This window comes from Erinaceus europaeus, chromosome 12 (assembly GCF_950295315.1).
Source record: "Erinaceus europaeus chromosome 12, mEriEur2.1, whole genome shotgun sequence".
In the NCBI taxonomy this organism is placed as follows: domain Eukaryota; kingdom Metazoa; phylum Chordata; class Mammalia; order Eulipotyphla; family Erinaceidae; genus Erinaceus; species Erinaceus europaeus.
This window is the reverse complement of record NC_080173.1, coordinates 65284677-65307956: the sequence shown is the minus strand read 5'-3', so window position 1 is coordinate 65307956 and position 23280 is coordinate 65284677. Positions and strand designations below refer to the sequence as shown.

The following is a 23280-nucleotide window of genomic DNA, read 5'->3' as shown; positions in this document are numbered from 1 at the left end:
AATAACAATAACAATAACAAGGGCAACAAAATGGGAAAGACAGCCTCCAGGAGGAGTGATTCGTACTGTAGGCACTGAGCCACAGCATTAACCCTGGAGGAAAAAAAAAAGTGGTCTGGGAGGTAGCATAGTAATTAAAGCATCAGACTTTCAAGCATGAGGTCCCGAGTTAAATACCTGGAAGCATATGTACCAGAGTGATGTCTAGTTCTTTCTTTCTCTCTCCTCCTTTCTCGTTAATAAATGCAACCGCGGTGAAACAGGTCTGCAGGTGTCTATCTTTCTCTCCCCCTATCTTCCTCTCCTCTCTCCATTTCTCTGTCCTATCCAACAACAATGACATTAATAACAATAACCACAATAACAATAAAACAAAGGCAACAAAAGGGAAAAAATAGCCTCCAGGAGCAGTGGATTTGTAGTGCAAGAACTGAACCCCAGTGATAAACCTGGTGGTAAAAAGAAAAAAGTCTCCAGTTCCTATCAGTGTGGGAAGCTTTTTGAGCACAGAGACAGTGCTGTAGGTAGGTACCTTTCTTTCTCTTTCCCTCTTCCCCTCATCCTTCTCAGTTTCTGTCTCTATGCAAATAAAGAAAATATGGAGTGATGGAGTCATCATGCAGACACCAAGCCCCAGTGATAACTGTGGTGGCAATAAAAAAATTATAAAAACAGTGGTCCGAGAGGTGGCACAGTGGATAAAGCATTGGGCTCTCAAGCATGAGGTCCTGAGTTCAATCCCTGGCAGCACGTGTACCAGAGTGATGGCTGGTTCGTTCTTTCTTTCTCTCTCTCTCCTATGATTTCTCATGAATAAATAAAATCTCAAAAAAAAATTAGTTTCATAGTTTAAAAAAAAAAATCAATGAGGGACTAGGTGGTACACCTGGTCGAGTGTACATGGTACCATGGAAAAGGATCTAGGTTCAAGTCCTCAGTCCCCACCTGTAGGGGAATAAGCTTCATGAGTGGTGAAGCAGTGCTGCAGGTATTCCCTCCACTCCTCTTGGTTTCTTTTTGTTTCTATCCAATAAATTAAATAATAAAAATTAAAAGCTGAGATTGAGGTAAATTGCTTTAAAATGATTATATTTTAGAACCATATTTTGTGGTTATTTTGATGATAGCTATTTTAGCAAAATTTACTGTCAAAATATCCTATTTTCTCTTCAGTAATGTTGCTCTGGAAACATGAAAATGACCTTGTATTTTTACATATAGTAAACCTAAACCATATCTATTTTTATGGATCACTGGACTATCCTATAGAAAACAGAAAGACTTTAGTAAAGTGACTAAAGTATTTAAAAATAATCTGATTAAACACCATAAAAAAAAGCTGTACATTTATATCCTTGAAAGTAAAAAGACAAGATAAAAGTTGTCTGTGAATTAACATAGATTATTTTGAGTATTTGGCCTTATAGGTAGACATTGAGATACCAGTAATGAGAATTTTTTTTTTTTTTTTTACAAAATCTAAAAATATTGTGGTCTGGGAGGTGACATAGTGGATAAATCAATGGACTCTCAAGCATGATGAACCAAGTTCAATCCCTGGCAACAGACTGTATCAGAGTAATGTCTGGTTCTCTCTTTCCCTCCATCCTCCGCTTTCTCATTAATAAATAGAATCTAAAAAAAACCTAAAAATACTAAAGATAGAAATTTTGTGTCGGTAAAAGAACCCACTTGAATCATGTGTTGCTTTGCTATGAGTGCAACCCAGGCTGAAGCCTGGTGCCCATAGCATTAGAGGAAACTCTGGTCTGGTGCTATGGCTTCTTTCTTTGGAACTGTATAAATAGCCTCTTTTTTTCTTTTTAAGATACAGGCAGAGAGAGAGTGAAAGAGACCATAACACTAAAGCTTCTTCTGTGGTGGGGGCTAGGCCCAAAACTGGGTTATGCATGTGGCCAAGCAGAACACTATCCAAGTGAACTATTTCACCTGCCTCTGAAACTGAAATTAGGCAAGGCATTAAATAAAGACTTGCTTAACTTCTTACCTGTTGATGAGCTCCTTCAACATAATACGTAGTAATAAGCACAGCAAGCAGCAGCAAAAAAGACACCACAATGCTTTGACGATGCCATAATCTTAAAAACAAACAACAAAAAGTGAAATTTTGTGCAGTCTCATTTTAGAATTCATTACTATTAAAGCAATTTCTTGTTGAAGTAGACAGCATAATGGTTATGCAAATAGACTCTCATGCCTGAGGATCCGTCAAGTCCCAGGTTCAACCCCCTGCACCACCATAAAGCAGAGGGGAGCTCTGGTGAAAAAAAAAAATCAGTTATTTCTAGATTGAACTCTTAGGGTGCAGGGAAGATACTCTGGTACAGAACTCAATGTCTTTACTCTTTTCTTTCTTTCTGTTATTTTTTTTTCTTTCCTCCAGCGTTTATCATTGAGGCTCAGTGCCAGCACTATGAATCCAACACCTCCAGTGGCCATTTTTTCCCTTTTATTCTATTTTATTCAGAAGGACAGACAGAAATTGGGTAGGTGAGGAGGACAAAGAGGGAGAAAGATACCTGCAGACCTGCTTTACCACTTGTGAAGCATCCTGTCGTCACCCCCCCACCCTCGCAGGAGGGCGGTGGGAGCTTGAATCCAGGTCTTTGCCTGGGTCCTTACACTTACTACTATGTGTGCTTAACCAGGTGAGCCACTGCCCTGACCCCAGAACTCAATTTTTTATTTAAAAAAAGAAAAAAATCTCACTGTAGCCTCTGCCTTACCAAACGACTGAATTTTTTTTTTTACACCTCAACTTCTAGTTCGAAGAGGCATGTAATAGAAAGTACTAACTTAAAAGTCAAAGGGCTGGGTGGTGGCACACCAGGTTAAACACATATAGTGTTTAGCACAAGGACCAGTACAAGAATCGTGGTTCAAGACCCCGGGTCCCCACCTGCAGTGGGGGTTGCTTCACAGTAGTGAAGCAGGTCTGCAGGTGTCTTTCTCTCCACCTGTCTTCCCCTCCTCTCAATTTCTCTCTGTCTTATCCAACAACAATAACAGCAACAACAATGGAAAGGAAAAAAAAAAAAGACCAGGAGTAATGGACTCACAGTGTAGACACTGAGCCCCAGTGATAACTCTGTAGGCAAAAAAAAAAAAAAAAGTCAAAGGGCCTGGAGCAGAGTCTCAAATATTATACTTTGAACAAAACATTGTTTCTTGTTTTTAAAATCATAATAATTACATATTGTTTCACATTCTTCAGAGTTGCCTTAAAAGATCAAATGAGTTGAATATTAGAAACTATAAGCATAATAAAAATGTACACTGTTATCACATTAACTTGGAAAGGGACGACAATCAAAGATAAGGCATGTGAAAGTTCAACTTGTTTTTTATGATATTTGAATCAGAGTTTACAAGTACTAAATCTAAAGGTAGAATAACTTCATGGAGAATCCTTTTTCATTGGTTCAAATTATCAGTAAATTGCCACATATCCTGAACCTTGTCCTAGTAAAGAATCAGTGCACTTAATACACAGAGGTCCAATTTCTCCTGAAAGTAAAGCCAGAAGAAACACACACACACACACATATATATATTTTTCAATGTTCTCTTCTGCATAAAAGGTTCAATATAAGACAGTGGTCAGCTGTCACAATCTGGTAGAAAACAGCAATATATTCTCCTAATCCATTTTCCTTCATGATTAGAAGATAAGGGGGGCAGGTGGTGGCACAACCTGATTGAGTGCATAGGTTATAGTGCACAAGGACCCAGGTTCAAGCCCATGGCCCCCATCTGCAGAAGATAAGCTTCATGAATGGTAAAGTAGGACTTCAGGCGTCTCTCTTTTCTCTTCCTCTCTACCTCCCCTTTCCCTCTCATTCTCTATCTCTATACAATAAATACAGATAATAAATAAGTGTCCCTATAATATTCCAAATTCATTTTGACAGAGCACATGCAGGAGGTACAAGACTGCTGAAGATATCTAAAATTAGTTAATAAGGTTTATATAAAAGGCTATGAAAGACTCTTTACTTTGAGGTCCATTCCTTCAAGATTATTAGGATTTCCAGAGAAAAATACTGCAAGGTAGTTAGTGGCTGTCTCCACAGGACAATATTCTGTCTTTCTTCTCGCTCCCTCCTCTTCTTTTCATTCATTGAAGAGGGGTCTGAAAAACATTAGTGCAAAAGTTAAAACAGAATTCCTAGCATATATACTTACTCTTTCTAATCACTTTCAAAATTCATCTACCTTCCCAAGTGACATGTGAAAGACATAAACCTCAATGTGGTTTTCATTTCGACAAGTCGAGGCTAGATGCTTCTGCTCTGTATTTACAGTTAATCAATTATAAGGACAAAAGTTTCTATTCAACATTACTGAAATATTAAATTAGTCCCCCCTATGAAAAATAATCTAGCATATCTTATAGCTTAAGATTTAAAGGAAAAGCACTTGGTTCTAAATCTTGATTCTTCCACTTATTAGTCATTTGATATTGAAGTTAACTTTTAATTAATTTTTTTAAATTTCTTTATTGGGGAATTAATGTTTTACATTCAACAGTAAATACAATAGTTTGTACATGCATAACATTCCCCAGTTTTCCATATAACAATACAACCCCCACTAGGTCCTCTGTCATCCTTCTTGGATCTGTATTCTCCCTACCACCCACCACAGAGTCTTTTACTTTGGTGCAATATGCCAATTCCAGTTCAGGTTCTACTTGTGTTTTCTTTTCTGATCTTGCTTTTCAACTTCTGCCTGAGAGTGAGATCATCCCATATTTATCCTTCTGTTTCTGACTTATTTCACTTAACATGAATTTTTCAAGGTCCTTCCAAGATCGGCTGAAAACGGTGAAGTCACCATTTTTTATAGCTGAGTAGTAATCAAATATATATATGTATATACCACAACTTGCTCAGCCACTCATCTGTTGTTGGACACCTGAGTTTCTTCCAAGTTTTGGCTATTACAAATTGTGCTGCCAAGAACATATGTGTACACAGATCTTTTTGGATGGCTGTGTTGGGTTCCTTAGGATATATCCCCAGGAGAGGAATTGCAGGATCATAGGGTAGGTCCGTTGCTAGCCTTCTGAGAGTTCTCCAGACTGTTCTCCACAGAGGCTGGACCAATTTACATTTCTACCAGCAGTATAGGAGGGTTCCTTTGACCCCACAACCTCTCCAGCATTTGCTGCTGTTATTTAATTAATTTTACTTACTGGATAGAGATAAAGAGGAATCAAGAAGGAAAAAGGGAGACAAAGCAGTGTAAGAGAGAGACACCTCCAGTACTGCTTCACACTTCCCTCATAGAGGTGAGAGAGAAACAGAGAGGTAGAGAGAGGGGAGAAAAAAGCCACAGCACTAAAGCTGAATCAGGGTTTGTACATGGCAAAACAAAGCACTATCCAAATGAGTTATTTTGTTATGGCCTTACACTCCATTGCTAAGCTTCCTGGTCTCAGTTTTTCTGTTGTATGTATGTTTTCATGAGAGAAGAAGGAATGGATGAGGCAGAGACATTAAATTGGTGTATACACCATAGTCTTTTCTCATTAGGAGCTTCTGTTTATTATTTTATTTTCTTTAAAAAAAAAAATCAGCAGGATAGATGCAAAAAGACTCATGCCGTGGTCCGGGAAGTGGCGCAGTGATAAAGCTTTGGACTCTCAAGCATGAGGTCCTGAGTTCAATCCCCGCAGCACATGTGCCAGAGTGATGTCTGGTTCTTTCTCTCTCCTCCTATCTTGCTCATAAATAAATAAGTAAATAAAATCTTTAAAAAAAAAAAAAAGACTCATGCCTAAGGCTCCAAAGTCCCAAATTCAATCCCCCACACTACCATAAGCCAAAGTTGAGCAGTGCTCTGGTCCAGGAGGTGGTGCAGTGTTTACGGCACATGACTCTCAAGCATAAGGTTCCAAGTTTAATCCCTAGAAGCACATGTACCAGAGCAATGTCTGGTTCTTTGCCTCTATCTTCTTCAGGAGTAAATAAATAAAATATGTATTTTTAAAAAATCATATGTTGGGAGTCGGGCTGTAGTGCAGCGGGTTAAGCGCAGGTGGCGCAAAGCACAAGGACCGGCATAAGGAGCCCAGTTCGAACCCCGGCTCCCCACCTGCAGGGGAGTCGCTTCACAGGCGGTGAAGCAGGTCTGCAGGTGTCTATCTTTCTCTCCTCCTCTCTGTCTTCCCCTCCTCTCTCCATTTCTCTCTGTCCTATCCAACAATGACAACAACAATAATAACTACAACAATAAAACAACAAGGGCAACAAAAAGGGAATAAATAAATAAAATAAATATTTTTAAAAAAATCATATGTTTATGTACTCTTGCCTTACTAAGACACCCCCTCCCCCACCATGGAACTTAATAGTAGAATGATTTTTTTTCCTTTTTTTAAAAAAAAAACCAGAGTACTGCTCAGCTCTGGCTTGTGGTGGGTGGGTGGGGAAACCTGAATCTGGGACTTTGGAACCACAAGCATGAGTGTCTCTTTGAATAAGAATTATGCTATCTCCCCCACTCTAGAATAGTATTCTTCACAAATGTATTTTACTTAATATTTCAGAGACTGTGATATAAATATACATGAAATTTTATTCTTTTTTTTTTTTTAGATTTGTTTATGAGATAGAGAGAACCACAACGTCATTCTGCACGTGATGCTGGGGACCGAATGCAGGATCTCATAGTTACAAGTTGGATGCTCTACTTGCTGTGTCACTTACTAATCCACTTTATATGATTCCTTCAGTAAGAACTTATCCATATACCTCCCAGGTTTTGATATATGAATTCTTTATTATCTCTGCTTAATATTCTAGTGTGTAAGTGTGCCATATTTATAAAAATAAATTGTAGGGAGTCGGGCGGTAGTACAGCAGGTTAAGCACACGTGGTGCGAAGCACAAGGACTGGCGTAAAGATCCCGGTTTGAGCCCCAGGCTCCTCACCTGCAGGGAGTCACTTCACAAGCGGTAAAGCAGGTCTGCAGATGTCTATCTTTCTTTCCCCCTCTCTGTCTCCCCTCCTCTCTCCATTTCTCTCTGTCCTATCCAATGACAGCAACAACAATAATAATAACCACAACAATGATAAAACAAGGGCAACAAAAGGGGAAAAAATGGTCTCCAGGAGTAGTGGATTTGTGGTGCAGGCACTGAGCCCCAGTAATAAACCTGGAGGCAAAAAAAAAAAAAATTGTAAATGAGGAGAGACAGAGAATCAGAGTATCACTCTGGCACATGAAAACCAGGAGTTGAATTTAGGACCTCATGATTGTAAGTTTAGTGTATTAGCCACTGTGCCACCTTTTGGGTTGTAAGTGTACCATAACTTGATTACTTCTCTTCTATTAGTTATATATAAGTAATTCATAAGTTTAAGTTAGGAAATTAAAATTTTTTTGAATTATCTTTACTTATGGGATAGAGACAGCCAGAAATCAAGAGGGTGACCGAGAGGGAGAGAGACAGAGAGACACTGTCAGGCAGCACTGCTTTACCACTTGCAAAGCTTTCCACCTGTAAATGGGGACGGGGGCTCCAAGCCCGGTGCTTGAGCATTGTAATTACCTCCCCCCCAGCTAGGAAATTTAATACTGCATTGAATAAATTTGTACAAAAGTAATGTCACTTTATATGTAATCATTCTTAGAAATGGAATGACTATCTAATGATGTGTATAGCATTTGTAATTTTATTTTTTAATTATTATTTTATTTTATTTTATTTTATTTTACAGAGACAGAGAAACTGTGAAGGAAGGAGGAGGGACAGAAAAAGGGAGGGCTGGGCTAGGTAGCATAATGGTTATGCAAACAGACTCTCATGCCTGAGGCTCTAAAGTCCCAGGTTCAATCACCCCCATCACCACCACCACCACAAGCCAGAGCTGAGCAGTGTTCTGGTTTAAAAAAAAAGGAAGAAAGAAAAAAGGAAAAGAGAAAGAAAAGGGGAGGGGGCAGGCAGGCAGTGAGTGACACACTCACTTGAGTTAACACATTACCAAGAGCAAGGAACCTACCTGCAGGGGAGACACTTAACAAGTAGTGAAGCAAACCTGCAGGTGTCTATCTTCCCATCCCCTCTAAATTTCTCTCTGTCCTATCAAATAAAACAGGAAAAAAAAGTGAGAGAGACAGAGAGACACCAGGGGGCAGGGCAATGACACACTGGGTTAAGTGCATACAGTACAAAGCCCAAGAACCCGCCCAAGGATACTGGTTTGAGCCTCCAGCTCCTCACCTGAAGGGGGTTGCTTGACAAGCAGTGAAGGAGATCTTCAGGTGCCTTTCTCTCTCCTCTCTATCTTCCCCTCCCTTTATTTTTGTCCTATCAAAAAAGAAAAGAAAAGAAAAGAAAAATGGCCACAGGAGCAATGGATTCATGGTGCAGGCACCAAGCCCCAGCAATAACCCTGGAGGCAAAAAAATATATATTATTTATTAATGAGAAAGATGGGGGTAGAACAAGAGAACAAGCCAGGACAACACTCTGGTACATGTGCTGCAGGGGATTGAACTTGGGACTTCATACTTGAGAATCCAGTGCACCACCTCCTGGACCAGAAAATTTAATTTTTTTAAACTTTTTAAAATTATCTTTTTTTATTAGATAGAGACTGTCAGAAATTGAGAGGAAGGGAGAGACAGAGAGGTAAAGAAACAGAAAGACACCTGTAAGCCTACTTCACCGCTCTCAAAGCTTTCTCCCTGCAGGTGCGCTCAACCAGGTGAAACACCAACCGGCCCTGAAAATTTAATTTTTTATTAAAAAAAATAAAAGATCACTAATCTTATCTAAGGCACATATTAATTTTATATTATATAAGCTACTATTTGTATTTTCATAAAAACAATTAGATACATTTGTATTTTATTACGTGAAAAACATCTATGTTCAAACCTGTAGATATTCCCTCAAATTACCATACTTTACCTGTGAAGTTTCCATTATATTGTTCTTTATTCATTGCTACACGTCTCTGGTCACAATTTTTTCCATTCTCTGCCATTTCATTGATCAGTAACTCTTGAGGAGCTAATAAAGTAAAATAAAATCCAAAGATATATTAATGTATTTCTACCTTGCACCTACGACTGAATGAAACTGGATACAGAAGCCTGGTAGTAATATTGATACGCTTTATTTACTTATTTTTTTATTGTAGAGTGTCCCAGGCTCACAGTAATTCCTCATGCTAGGACTTAGGCCTCACCCACGCATGACAAAGCACATGGCCTACCTGGTGAGTTACCTCTCTGGCCCAAGGAAATGATTGTTTTTCAAGACTGTCATTGTCTCATGAAGTTGGCAAGCTATTTGAATGTGCTTACAAGTACAGATTTCTAGTAGTATAGATGCATAGTACAGAGATGATACTTGGACCTAGGTTCAAGCCCCCGGCTCTCATACGGGGAGAATGTAGTGGAATGTAGTACAGTGAATGCTTCACAAGTGGTTGAAGCAGTTCTGCGGGTGTCACTCATTCTCTTACTATTTCTTTTTTTTTTTTTTAATTTTTTTTGTATTTATTTAATTTATTTTTTCCCTTTTGTTGCCCTTGTTGTTTTATTGTTGTAGTTATTATTGTTGTCGTTGTTGGATAGGACAGAGAGAAATGGAGAGAGGGAGGGGAAGACAGAGAGGAGGAGAGAAAGATAGACACCTGCAGACCTGCTTCACCGCCTGTGAAGCGACTCCCCTGCAGATGGGGAGCCGGGGTTTGAACCAGGATCCTTATGCCAGTCCTTGTGCTTTGCGCCACCTGCGCTTAGCCCGCTGCACTACAGCCCGACTCCCTCTCTTACTATTTCTATCTCCCCCTCCATTTCTCTCTGTTCTTTCAAAAAAATTAGAAAACTGATGAAATCAAAATAAGTCCTAAAATCTAGATTAGTATCTCAAATTTGTCACTAATTACATGATCCTTAGCAAGTCTACCCCTTCTCCATCTACCCCCACTGTGACTCTCTAACTGGTTTTCTGGATCTACAAAATGAGAACAGAATTTCTCACTTTTACAGGATTCAGGAGGATGAAAGAGAGTTTGTTGTTTGGCCTGACATGCCTGTGTATAAAACTACAAATGACTATACATCAAAAGGGTATGAGTTTTATGAAGCAATAAGCCTAGAAACAGCCAATAGTAAAGAAACTACTTCAGGGGCTAGGTGGTGGTGCACCGGTTAAGTGCTCACATTACAGTGTGCAAGGAACCAGGTTCAAGCTCCTGGTCCCCACTTGCAGGAGGAAAGCTTCACAAGTGGTGAAGCAGGGTTGCCAGGTGTCTCTCTGTCTCTCCCCCTCTATCTGGCCACCCCTCTCAATTTCTGTTTCTATCCAATAATAAATAAAATAAAAAATAAAGGAACTACTTCACAGCACATGCCTCACTGCTACATGTCAGAATAGTTCATTCACTACTCATTAAAAATAGTTCTGGGGCAGAGGTAGATAGCATAATGGCTATGCAAAGAGACTGTCATGCCTTGAGCCTGGTTCCGAAGTCTCAGGTTCAGTTCCACACTAAACCAGAGCTGAGCAGTGCTCTGGGGGAAAAAAATGGCAGAGGACCTAGTAGGGGTTGTATTGTTAAGTGGAACACTGGTAAATGTTATGCATGTACAATCTATTGTATTTACTGTTGACTGTAAAACATTAATCCCCAAATTAAAAAAAAAAAGTCTGGTCTGTAACAGACACAAAAATTAAAACAAAAATAAGACAAGGTTCTTGTCTTCCAGAAAGTCAATCTGGTAGGGAAGCCAGATGAGCATAAAACATCACTACAATGAAATAGGCAGTATAATGGGTTGATGAGAAAAATGAAAATTTCCAGCAATCAATATAATTTAGTGGGAAGACAATAGCTTTTTGAGTCTACCAAAATTGGAATAACAAACAAACATCACAGTTTATAATAAAGGGCAAAATTTCAAATCTCTCTAAACATCAGCTTCTTTAATGCAGTAAGTACTACTACAAGGATTAAGTAATGTAATGTAACAAAATACTAATGTATTACTTCCTTTTTCTTTTTTTAAATATTTATTTATTCCCTTTTGTTGCCACTTTTTATTGTTGTAGTTATTATTGGTATCGTCATTGTTGGATAGGTTGTTGGATCAGACAGAGAGAAATGGAGAGAGGAGGGGAAGACAGAGAGGGAGAAAGAAAGATAGACAACTGCAGACGGGCTCCACCGCTTGTGAAGTGACTCCCCTGCAGGTGGGGAGCCGGGGGCTTTGCGCCACATGCACTTAACCCGCTGCACTACAGCCCAGCTCCCTATTTCCTTTTTCTTTTCTTTTTTTAATAAAGAATTCTTTTGTTTGTTTTGTTTTTTTATTTTTATTTTATTTTATTTATTTATTCCCTTTTGTTGCCCTTGTTGTTTTATTATTGTAGTCATTATTATTGTTGTCGCTGTTGGATATGACAGAGAGAAATGGAGAGAGGAGGGGAAGACAGAGAAGAGGAGAGAAAGACAGACACCTGCAGACCTGCTTCACCGCCTGTGAAGTGACTCCCCTGCAGGTGGGGAGTGGGGTTCGAACCGGGATCCTTATGCCCGTCCTTGTGCTTTGCGCCACCTGCGCTTAACCCGCTGCGCTACAGCCCGACTCCCTTGTTTTATTTTTTTAATCTTTATTTATTTGATAAAGACAGCCAGAAATTGAGAGAAAGGGGGAGACAGAGAGACACCTGCAGCACTGCTTCACCACTTGTGAAACTTTCCCTTGCAGGTGGGGACGGGGGCTTGAACCCGGGTCTTTGGCACTGTAACACATGTGCTCAACCAAGTGCGCCACCACCCAGCCCCCCTACATCCTTTTTCTTTTTTTTTTTAATTTATTTCTTTATTGGGGAATTAATGTTTTACATTCAACAGTAAATACAATAGTTTGTACATGCATAACATTCCCCAGTTTCCCATTTAACAATACAACCCCCGCTATGTCATTTATCATCCTTCATGGACCTGTATTCTCCCCACCCACCCACCCCAGAGTCTTTTACTTGGGTGCAATATCCTACATCCTTTTTCTATCCTACATCCTTTTTCAATCAATATATGCTAGCTATACCGACGAGGAGAGAATCAATGTACAAGAGAAAATATGGGTGCTCGGAGTAGACGTAGAAAAGTTTATAGAAGCTATGTTTGATTCCAAAATTAAGATGTCATTAACGTTTTCAAAGGACAATGTAGCATAAGCAATTAACAACAAAAAGTGGAACTATTTGTAAAAACCCATAAAACAGCAACACCATATGTTTATAAAACATAAATCGGGGAGGGAGTTGGGCGATAGCACAGCGGGTTAAGCCTAGTGGTGCAAAGCGTAAGGACCGGGCGAAGGATCCCAGTTCGAGCCCCCGACTCCCCACCTGCAGGGGAGTCCCTTCACAGGCAGGGAAACAGGTCTACAGGTTGTCTTTCTTTCCCCATCTTCCCTTCCTCTCTCTATTTCTCTCTGTCCTATCTAACAACGATGATATCATCATCATCAACAACAATAACTACAACAATAAAAAGACAAGGGCAACAAAAGGGAAAATAAATATTTTTTTTAAATTAAAGAAACAAACAAACAAAAAAATCGGGGGCCGGGCGGTAACACAGCAGGTTAATCGCACATGAACAAAAGGACTGACCCAGTTCCAGCCCCCAGTGCCACACCTTCAGGGGGGTAGCTTCACAGGTAGTGAAGCAGGTCTGCCTGTGTCTATCCCCCCCCACCCCCGTCTTCCCCTCCTCTCTCGATTTCTCTCTGCCCTATCCAATAATAACAACAATGGCAACAATAACAATAAAAACAACAAGAGCAACATAATGGGGAAAATGGCCTCCAGGAGCAGTGGATTCGTAGTGCAGGTACTGAGCCCCAGCAATAACCCTGGAGGTAAAAAATAAATAAATAAATCTACTCCAAAAATCCATGCTCTCTGGGTTTTACTAATAAAATTAGGAAAGGGGCAGAGGGTAGAGAGCATAATGGTTATGCAAAGAAACTCTCTTGGGCTCCAAAGTCCCAGGTTCAATCTCCACCACCACCACCAGAAGCCAGAGCTGAGCAGTGCTCTGTTAAAAAAAGAAAGAAAAAACAAAAACACTGCTAAAACCAGCTTACAATGGTTCTTTGTAGGCTGTATATTCAGTGCTAAGATAACAATACTCCATTCAATTTAAACATTAGCTACACTTGTAAAGCAAAACAATAGAAGCTAAAGTACTACGAGCCTGCAAAAATGAACCAAAAAAATGTTTAAGGATGATGATACAACAACAGCAATTCCCTGATTAATATGAGTTGCTGGGAATTCAACAGGTAAGAAGGAAAAGAAAATAGGAGTACAGGCAGAGAGGCAGTGCAGTGGCTAAGTGCGCGGCGTTAGCGAGCATTGCGTCCCAGGTCTGATCTCCAGCACTGCATGTGGCAGTGATCTCCAGTTCTCCCCTTCTCTCCTCTTTACCACTAAGTACACAAAATAAATAAAAGAAATAGGAGCATAAAGCCATCGATTCTCACTGTCTGGCCATTGAATTCTATTTTTAAAAAAAAAAAGATAAGGAAAGAGAAAAAGTGAAGGGGGGAGAGAGAAAAAGAAAGGGGAAGTGGGGGGGCATATAGCATAATGGTTATGCAAAGAGACTCATGTCTAAGGTTCCAAAGTCCCAGGTTCAAGCCCCCCGCACCACTATAAAAGGGGGGGGCAGATGGTGGCACACCTGGTTAAATGTACAAATTACAATGCACAAGGACCCAGGTTCAAATCCCTGGTCCCCATCTACAGGGGGAAAGCTTCACAAGTGTTGAAGCAGGGCTGCAGGTGTCTCTCTGTCTCTCTGTCTCTTTCTCTATCTTCCCCTCCCCTCTCAGTTTCTCTCTTTCTCTATCCAATAATAAAAAAAATAATAAAACAAATATTTAAAAAGAAGAGAGAGAGAACAAAAGAACAAACAAGCCAGACCACTACTCTGGCATATACAATGTCAGGGATTGAACTCATGACCTCTAGCATGAGTCTAACACTTTATCCACTGTGCCATTTCTCAAAAACTTCCTTTTAAGAAATCCATTCGCTCAACAATTTGTTTGGCTTCGTATGTTAACTCTCTTTTCAGTCACCAGGTTCCAGATGTCATCAGGATGCCGGCCAGGCTTCCCTAGACTGAAGACCCCACCAATGTGTCCTGGAGCTCCGCTTCCCCAGAGACCCACCCTACTAGGGAAAGAGAGTGGCAGACTGGGAGTATGGACCGACCAGTCGACGCCCATGTTCAGCGGGGAAGCAATTACAGAAGCCAGACCTTCTACCTTCTGCAACCCTCAATGACCCTGGGTCCATGCTCCCAGAGGGATAGAGAATGGGAAAGCTATCAGGGGAGGGGGTGGGATATGGAGATTGGGTGGTGGGAATTGTGTGGAATTGTATCCCTCCTACCCTATGGTTTTGTTAATTAATCCTTTCTTAAATAAAAAAATTTAAAAAAAAAGAAATCCATTCATCCTGTGATCTGGGAGATGGTTGCAGTGGTTATAGTGATGGACTGATAAGCATGAGATCCTGAGTTCAATTCCTGGTATCAGATGTGCTCTGATTCTTCTCTTTCATTAATAAATGAATTTAAGGAGGCCAGATGAAGTCACACCCGACTGAGTACACACAATACCATGAACAAGGACTCAGGTTCAAAACCCCAACCCCCACCTGTGGAGGAAGAAGTTTCATGAGCAGTGAAGCAAATACTACAGGAGTCACTGTCCCTCTCCCTTTTTATCTCCTCCTCATCTGTCAGTTTCTGTCTTATCAAATAAAGAAAAGAAAAAAAAAAAAAAAAGGAAAAAATAGCTGCCAAGAGCAGCAGATTCACTATGCAGGTGCTGAGCCCCAGGGATAACATCAGTGGCAACTAAAATAAATAAATAAAAATCTAAAGTAACTAAATTTAAAAGAAAATCATCCATCCAAATGAATTCTATTTTCTCATCATAAATCAGCTTGAATTATTTATTCATCTATTTACTTATTTTGGATAAAGACAGAGAAATTGAGAGAGGAGGAGGAGATATGGGTAGAGAGAGACACCTGATTGTGAAGTCTATCTGTTAGGAAATGGGCTTGAATGCAGTTCCTCCCACACTGTAATGTCTATACTCACCCAGCTGTGCCACCACCCAGGCCCTCAGTTTTTTTCAGTAAAACTCATGGTTCTTCATATCAGGCGTACACAGACTGTTACCTTGAATAACAGTCCTAAGGAATCTTTGATATATTTTCAGGAGACCGTATCATTAGTTGAATCATTCGGTAAATTCATTCACAGGAACATTCCAAAATAAGTTGTGGACTTTCCTAAACCTATTTAGATGAATAAATTTCAATTTATTAAAAAAAGAAAATCCTGGTCAATCTAAGTAAAGAGTAATTTTTTTTTTTGCCTCCAGGGTTATTGCTGGAGCTCAGTGCCTGCACTAAGAATCCACTGCTCCTGGAGGCTGTTTTTTTCCCTTTTGTTGCCTTTGTTATTTTATCTTTGTTGTTGTTATTGCTGTCACTGTTGTTGGATAAGACAGAGAAAAATCGAGAGGAAGGGTCTCGAACTGGGATCCTTACATAGGTCCTTGCATGGCGCTTAACCCACTGCGCTACCGCCCGGCCCCCCAAATATCTTTTTTTAAAAAAGGGATTTTATTTATTTACTAATGAGAAAGATAGGGGAGTGAGAAAGAACCAGACATCACTCTGGTACATGTGCTGCCGGGGGGACTCAGGACCTCATGCTTGAGAGTTCAGTGCTTTATCCATTGCACCACCTCCAGGACCACAAGAGTAAAATATCTTTGGTGAGGTTTTGATATAGTTTCCCACTTGTGCAGGGTTATAAAGCCAGAGGTGGGGAAATAGCTTATGCTATGCAAAAAGACTCTCGTGCTTGAAACACAAAAGACCCAGGTTCAATCCCCAGTACCACCAAAAGCCAGAGCTGAGTATCTAAATATAAATCAAACACCATTCACATTATCAAAGTGACTACAGATTATATATACTGAACAAGAAAGACAGCATCTATTACAAGCTTGTGGAATGCTTTCTCTAAAAATTCATGACTTCGTGATCCGGGAGGTCTGATGTCTGGTTCTTTCTCTCTCTTCTTCTATCATTCGCATTAATAAATAAATAAAATATTTTAAATAAATAAACAAAAATTTATTATTTGAAGAACATGGGGGGGTAATTCTTAAATGTTTTTGAACTTTCTCAAGTCTTGGGGAATGGTCTGGGAAGTGACAGAAAATAAAGCACTGGAACTCTCAAGAAATAGGTCCTAAGTACAATCCCTGACCATGAGCATGCCAAAGTACTGCCCTGGCTCGTGCTCTCTCTCTCTCTCTCTCTCTCAATTTAACAAATCTTAAAAATATACAAATATACTGATCTAAAAATGAAGTATCTTTTTCTTTAAAAAAAAATCATCAATTTGTTTTCACAGAGAAAGGAACTTCTGCTGTGTGTGATTCTCCACTAAAGTGACCTTTTTTGCAGTTAGTGTTGCAGGTGCTGAGAAGGGCAACAGTGCTACCTGACACCAAAGTCAAGTAAATATCTCATCATGAGTTGTTTTAGGAGAGACCATTTTTGCCCTACATAAAGTTCTTTGGGGAAAATAAAGGACATAACAAATAATTATATATATATTCCTAGGGGCTGGGTGGTGGCACACTTGGTAGAGCACACATGTTACACTGTGTAAGGACAAGGGTTCAAGCCCCTGGCCTTTACCTGCAGGGAAAACTTTGAGTGGTAAAGCAGGGCTGCAAGTGTCTCTCTGTCAATCTTCCCCATCCCTCTCAATTTCTGGCTGTCTGTATCCAGTAAATAAATAGATAATAAAAATAGATAAAGTCTTGGCAAATTAAACCCCACATGATACATTAAAATAACATTCAAAAATCTCAATAAGTCTCTCTAAAATGGGTTAGAAGGTTATAAGGTAAATATTTCTCCCCCTCCCAGTTTGTTAAGTGTTGTTTCTTTATTAGATAGAGACAGAAAGAAATTAAGAAGGGAGGGGGAGACAGAGAAGGAGAGAGACAGAGACACCTGCAGCACTGCTTCACCACTCACCAAACACCCCCCCCCCCTCCGGGGTTGCTGCTGTCCTTGCACACTGTAAAGTGCGCACTCAACCAGGTGCACCACTGCCTGTCCCCTGAAGGCCAGTATTTCCTTTTTTTGTTTTTTAATTTTTTTAAATTTATTTATTTATTCCCACTTGTTGCCCTTGTTTTATTGTTGTAGTTACTGATGTTGTCATTGTTGGATAGGACAGAGAGAAATGGAGAGAGGAGGGGAAGACAGAGAGGGGAAGAGAAAGATAGACACCTGCAGATCTGCTTCACCACTAGTGAAGGGACTCCCCTGCAGGTGGGGAGCCAGGGGCTGAACCGGGATCCTTAACGCCAGTCCTTGTGCTTTATGCCACCTGCACTTAACCCACTGTGCTACTGCCTGACTCCCTAAAGGCATGAGGTCGAGTTATTCCAGAGTTACATGTGCCAGAGTGATGCTCTGGTCCCCTCCCTCATTAACAAAGAACATGTAAAACAAACAAACAAAGAAATCCCCAGCAAGGTTAGAAAGCATATGGCACATGGTCCAGGAGATGGCATAAGAGATAGGGCATTGACTTATCAAGCATGAGGTCGAGTTCAATCCCCGGCAGCACTTGTACCAGAGTGATGTCTGATTCCCTTTCTTTCTTTCTTTCTTTCTTTCTCCTATTCTCTCTCTCTCTTTAATATTTTATTTTATTTTATTTTATTTATTAATGAGAAAGACAAGAGGAGAAAAGAGAGTGTGCCACCAACTGGCCCCAGGAACATAACTCTTTTTAAAATAAATTATAGCTGGGGCCAGGCGGTAGCACATGTGGTTAAGTGCACACATTATAGTGTACAAGGACCCAGGTTCAAGCCCCTGGCCCCTACCTGCAGGGAGAAAGCTTCAGAAGTGGTAAAGCAGGGATGCAGGTGTTTCTCTGTCTCTTTCCCTCTCTATCTCCCCTTCCCTTTCAATTTCTGTCTCTACCCAATAATAAATAAATAAAAATATTTCAAAAATAAATTATAGCTGAGGATTTCCCCAACTTGAGAAAAAAGGTAGATATCCAGATTCAAGAATGTCTTTTTTAAAAATTTATTATCTTTATTTATTGGATAGAGACAGCCAGAAATCAAGAGGGAAGGGAGAGAGATTGAGAGACACCTGCAACCCTGCTTCACCACTTGTGGAACTTTTCCCATGCAGGTGGGGACTGGGGGCTCGAACCTGGGTCCTTGTGAACTGTAACCTGTGCACCCTGTCCAACGCTTGACGTCTCGTCACCCAATCTGGTCCCCTACGCCTACACTGAACTTCTCTGTTCCAGTCTCTTGGAAACAGAGTTGGCAGTCAGCTGAGGTAAAGAACAAACACCTCATCACAGACCCCTGCAAGCGTCAACCCGGCTTTGACCTAGCACGTTATGATTGGGCCCTCCTCAATCGCTATCCAACAGGCCATGGCCGGTGCGCCGCTATGTTCCATCGCTGGGGAGCCAGAGATGACCCGAACTGCCCCTGTGGCTACAGACAGACTATGACCCACATAGTCAACGACTGCCACCTCTCCAGATTCAAAGGAGGTCTCGAAACTTTACATCAGGCTCAACCTGACGCTGTTGACTGGCTACGGAAGAAGGGCAAACGCTAGAAGAAGAATAGAGGGCCAGGTGGTGGCACACCAAGCTGAATGAACACATTACCATGCACAAGGACAATGTGTCATAAACTATACTGTAAACCCTTAGCGTCTCAATAAAGTAAATTTTTCTTAAAAGTTCTGAATGAGGAGGCTGGGCGGTAGCGCAGCAGGTTAAGTAGCGCACATAGTGTGAAGCACAAAGGCTGGCGCAAGGATCCCAGTTTAAGCTTCCGGTTCCCCAGCTGCAAAGGGGTCGCTTTACAAACAGTGAAGCAGGTCTGCACGTATCTTTCTCTCCCCCTCTGTCTTCGCCTCCTCTCTCAATTTCTTTCTGTCCTAACAACAATAATGGGAAAAAGATGGCTTCCAAGAACAGTGGATTGGTAGCACAGGCACCAAGCCCCACCAATAACCCTGGAGGTCAAAAAATAAAAATGAAAGTTGTAATTTTTCCGACAATTATAGGAATGTACTACCACTACACCAGACCTACAAGTATAAAAATATTTATATAAAAAGGGAAATACTGAGAGTCAGGCGGTAGCGCAGCGGGTTAAGCGCACATGGTTTAAAGTGCAAGGACCGGCATAAGGATCCTGGTTTGAGCCTGCAGCTCCCCGCCTGCGGGGGAGTCGCTTCACAGGCGGTGAAAGCAGGTCTGCAGGTGTCTATCTCTCTCTCCCCTTCTCTGTCTTCCCCTCCTCTCTCCATTTCTCTCTGTCCTATCTAACAATGACATCAGTGACAATAATAACTACAACAATAAAACAAGGGCAACAAAAGGGAATAAATAAATATTTTTAAAAAGGAAAATACTGATTATTCTCACTTACATGAGCTAGTAAACAAAATAAGGGAATGCGGATGGGGTGGTGATGCACCAGATTACGCGCACACAGTACGAAGCTCAAGGACCCGCGTAAAGATCCCACTTCGAGTCCCTGGCTCCCCACCTGCAGGGGTCACTTTACAAGTGGTGAAGCAGGTCTGCAGGTGTCTTTCTCTCCCCTTCCTCTCTCAATTTCTCTCTATCCTATCCAAGAAAAAGGGGAAAATGGCTGCCAGGAGAGGTTCATAGTACAGGAACTGATCCCCAGTGATGTAGGCACTTAAGCAGGTGTGCCCTCCAAGCCCCAATGATAACCCTGGAGGCCAAAAAAAAAAAAAAAAAAAAGCAAATTCAAATGAAGAGAATCCTTTGGATTTGGACTGTTAGATCTAAAATTATCAAAAAGGCCTGAGAAGGAATTGGGTTGCCAGGGTGGAGTTGGTTCAAGACTTTAGTGAAGTGATATTGGTACTTGGGTGAGCACACGTTATAGTGTGCAAGAACCTGGGTTCAAGCCCCTGGTTCCCATCTGCAGGGAGAAAGCTTTACAACTGGTAAAGCAGTACTGCAGGTATCTCTCTCTCTCTCTCTCTTTTGAGAAAGAGATTGTAGAGAGAGACAGAAACACCAGAGCACTGCTCAGCTCTGGCTTATGGTGGTGCAGGGGATTGAACCTGGAACTTTTGGAGCATCAGGCATGAGAGTCTACTTGCATAACCATTACGCTATCTCCCTTACTCCAGTTATCTCTCTGTTTCTGACCTTTTTTATCTTCTCCTTTGATCTTGATTTATCTCAATCCAATAAAATGAGTAAAAAAAAAAAAAAAATAGACACCATAGCAATGCTCCACCACTCATGAAGCACCCCCGCCCATGGGTGCTCCCATATGGAAGATTCAGGGCTCAAGTCCAGGTCTTGGATAGGTGTGGATAGCATAATGGTTATGCAAAGAGACTCTCATGCCTGAGGCTCCAAAGTGCCTGGTTCAATTCCCCGTACCACCATAAGCCAGAGCTGAGAAGTGTTCTGTTAAAAAAAAAAAAAAAAAATTCAGGTCCTTACATGTGGTATGTGCTCAACTAAGTGAGCCACTGGCTTGACCCTCCATTTTATTTAGTGACTTCATATGTATTATTCTCAATCACTGTGACAATCTTATGAAATGAGTGTATTCTTAAAACAACCTAAACCAGTTCAGAAAGTTAGGTAACCTGCTAACTGTAGGCCACACTTCAATTCTTTTGATTTAAAGTTTATTAATAGTCACCATCCTATAAAGCCAAAAGCAGGACAAAGCTGAAAAAGTGAGGGGGGGGGGGTAAATGGACAATCAGTGCTAGTAATGGAGCTGAACAACAGTAACTCTCATTCTCCCTTTCTCTCTACATACGAATGGCCAGGTTTGGCAGTCATAAAGTCAACAAATTTATTAGCTACTAAACTAATAATACCCAAAACAATTCCACATCTCAAAAATATTGGCACATTTGTTTTAAAGACAAGATTGTTAATTTGGGGGTGGATAGCATAATGGTCATGCACAGACTCTCATGCCTAAGGCTCGGAGGTCTCAGGTTCAATCTCCCACACCATCATAAGCCAGAGCTAAGCTGTGCTCTAGTTAAAAGAAAGAAAAAGTGTGTGTGGGTGGAGGGAGGGGGACAAGATTGTTTATATTTTTCTAACTTGAAATAGAACAAAATAAAGAGATCGGGCAGTGGCGTATCTGGTTAAGTGTACATGTTACCATGCACAAAGACCTGGGTTCAAGGCTCCAGTCCCCATCTATAGGAGGAAAGCTTCATGAGTGGTGAAGCAGGGCTCCAGTAGTCTCTTTCCCTCTCTATCTCCCATTCCTCCTCTCAATTTCCGTCTCTATCCAATAATAAATAAACAATAAAAAAATGCTTTGGTGTTTCAAAATAATATAATATGGTGGGCTAGGAAGATAGCATAATGGTTACACACAAACAAAAAATAAAATCTTTCACACTTGAGGTTCTAAGGTCCCAGGTTCAATCCCCAGCACCATCATAAGCCAGAGCTGAAGCAGTGCTCTGGTGTTTCTGTGTGTGTCTCTCTCTCAAAAGTAAAATAAATAAAATATCTACAAAATAATAAATTCTACCTAGCAATGAATTATTTTGAAAGATTTAAATCTTTAATAATATCTATGCTAAGAACATACAATTTATTCATATAAATTGTGGGCGGGGGAGAAAGCATAATGGGGGGCCGGATGGTGGCGCATCTGGTTGGATGCACATATTACAATGTGCAAGGATCTGGGTTCAAGTCCCCAGTCCCCAACTAAAGGGGGAAAGCTTTGGTGAAGCAATGCTGCAGGTGTCTGTCTCTCTCCCTCTCTATCATTCCCTTCCCTATTGATTTCTGGCTGTCTCTATCCAATAAATAAAGATAATTAAAAGAAAGAGAAAGATAGCATAATGGTTATGCGAAGAGACTCTCATGCCTAAGTTCAAAGTCCTAGGTTCAACCACCAACCCACAACCATAAACCAGAGCTGATCAGTGTTCTGGTAAAAAATAATATATATATATATATATATCTTAAATGAAAACTAGTGACAATACAACAGATAGTATCTATCAGTTGAACACCAAATTCCTATCATTTCTTTAGAAGTACTTGCAGAAGCCTCTGCAAAGGTTCAGTGCAATTGGTCTACAATTCACAAAACCCAAAGGAAATGTGGATAGCATTAAAAGGTATTATTATGCCAAGATAAGTAAACAGTGTCAGAACCTATGAGGTTTTTAATATGGAGTTTCAAGAAATAAAAAGTAACCGTAAAACACCTACTAGAGATCACTAAGTAATATTTAGCAGTGGGATACAGGCAATAGCGGTGCTTCGAATTCTACAGATTGTCAACCTTTATGTCTTATTGCAAACACCTCCAGCGTAATCAAATACCGAGATTAGAAGGGTCAGGGACTTATTACACTTCAGGAATGAAATGTAGATAAAGCGAAGATCTCTGCAAGGGATCGGTGGATAGAAGGCCTCATTCCCTTGGTCACCAGAGCTTTAGATGGCATTTGCACGCCTGGATTTTGTTTAGAAACGGATACATTTAGCATCACACTCTAGAGGCTGCGGAAGGCAGGAGTCCAAACAGGAAGGTCCTGAGAAACAGCTTGGTCATCAGCAAGGAAGACCTTCTCCTCGCTCCAAGGTCCTAGACACCACGGAAGAAACAGATGCGTACTTCAGACACCTAGAAAAGCTTCCAAATCCGCAGACCTAAGAAGTGAACGACCAGGAACACGGCTTCATAGACTACAGGCTGGCAACTACGGAGAAGGACCCCAAATAAACTACCGCCGGACAAGCATCCGGAGTCAGCAATACCCTAGAATACCACTTGAAGTCGCAACCACATTGCCCCAGCTCTACACAGCCTAATCTGGAGAGCTCCGGAAGAAGTCAAGCTCTGAGGAAAAATATCGGGCTTTCACCCTCAGTTCCCTCGGCTCGTTTACCTACCCTCTCTGATCCCGGATCCTCCGGATCTCCGGATCCTGAAAGCGGCCGCCGACCGACTCTCACAGCAGCCGCTGGTTTGTGGCCAACCGGAACTTACAGACGTCACATCCGGTCATCTCCATAACCCTCCCGGGAACCCACCTCCCGAAAAGAATCGTTCCCACTCCTTTCTGCAAC

The 23280-nt window shown here is 40.9% G+C and overlaps 1 protein-coding gene across 2 annotated transcripts in view; it reads right to left on the bottom strand.

Moving 5' to 3' along the window:
• Window positions 1–23242, bottom strand: part of VMP1 (vacuole membrane protein 1) — a 110798-nt gene extending 87556 nt beyond the window's left edge. For both annotated transcript variants that reach the window (XM_007533655.2, XM_060203850.1), the window contains exons 1-4: window positions 23104–23242; window positions 8946–9047; window positions 4018–4153; window positions 2009–2099 (exon numbers count right to left, since the gene is read on the bottom strand). In XM_007533655.2, coding sequence (XP_007533717.1) covers window positions 2009–2099; window positions 4018–4153; window positions 8946–9021 — 303 coding nt within the window. In that variant the 5' untranslated portion in view covers window positions 9022–9047; window positions 23104–23242. The remainder of the gene's footprint in view (window positions 1–2008; window positions 2100–4017; window positions 4154–8945; window positions 9048–23103) is intronic.
• Window positions 23243–23280: the final 38 nt, after the last annotated feature.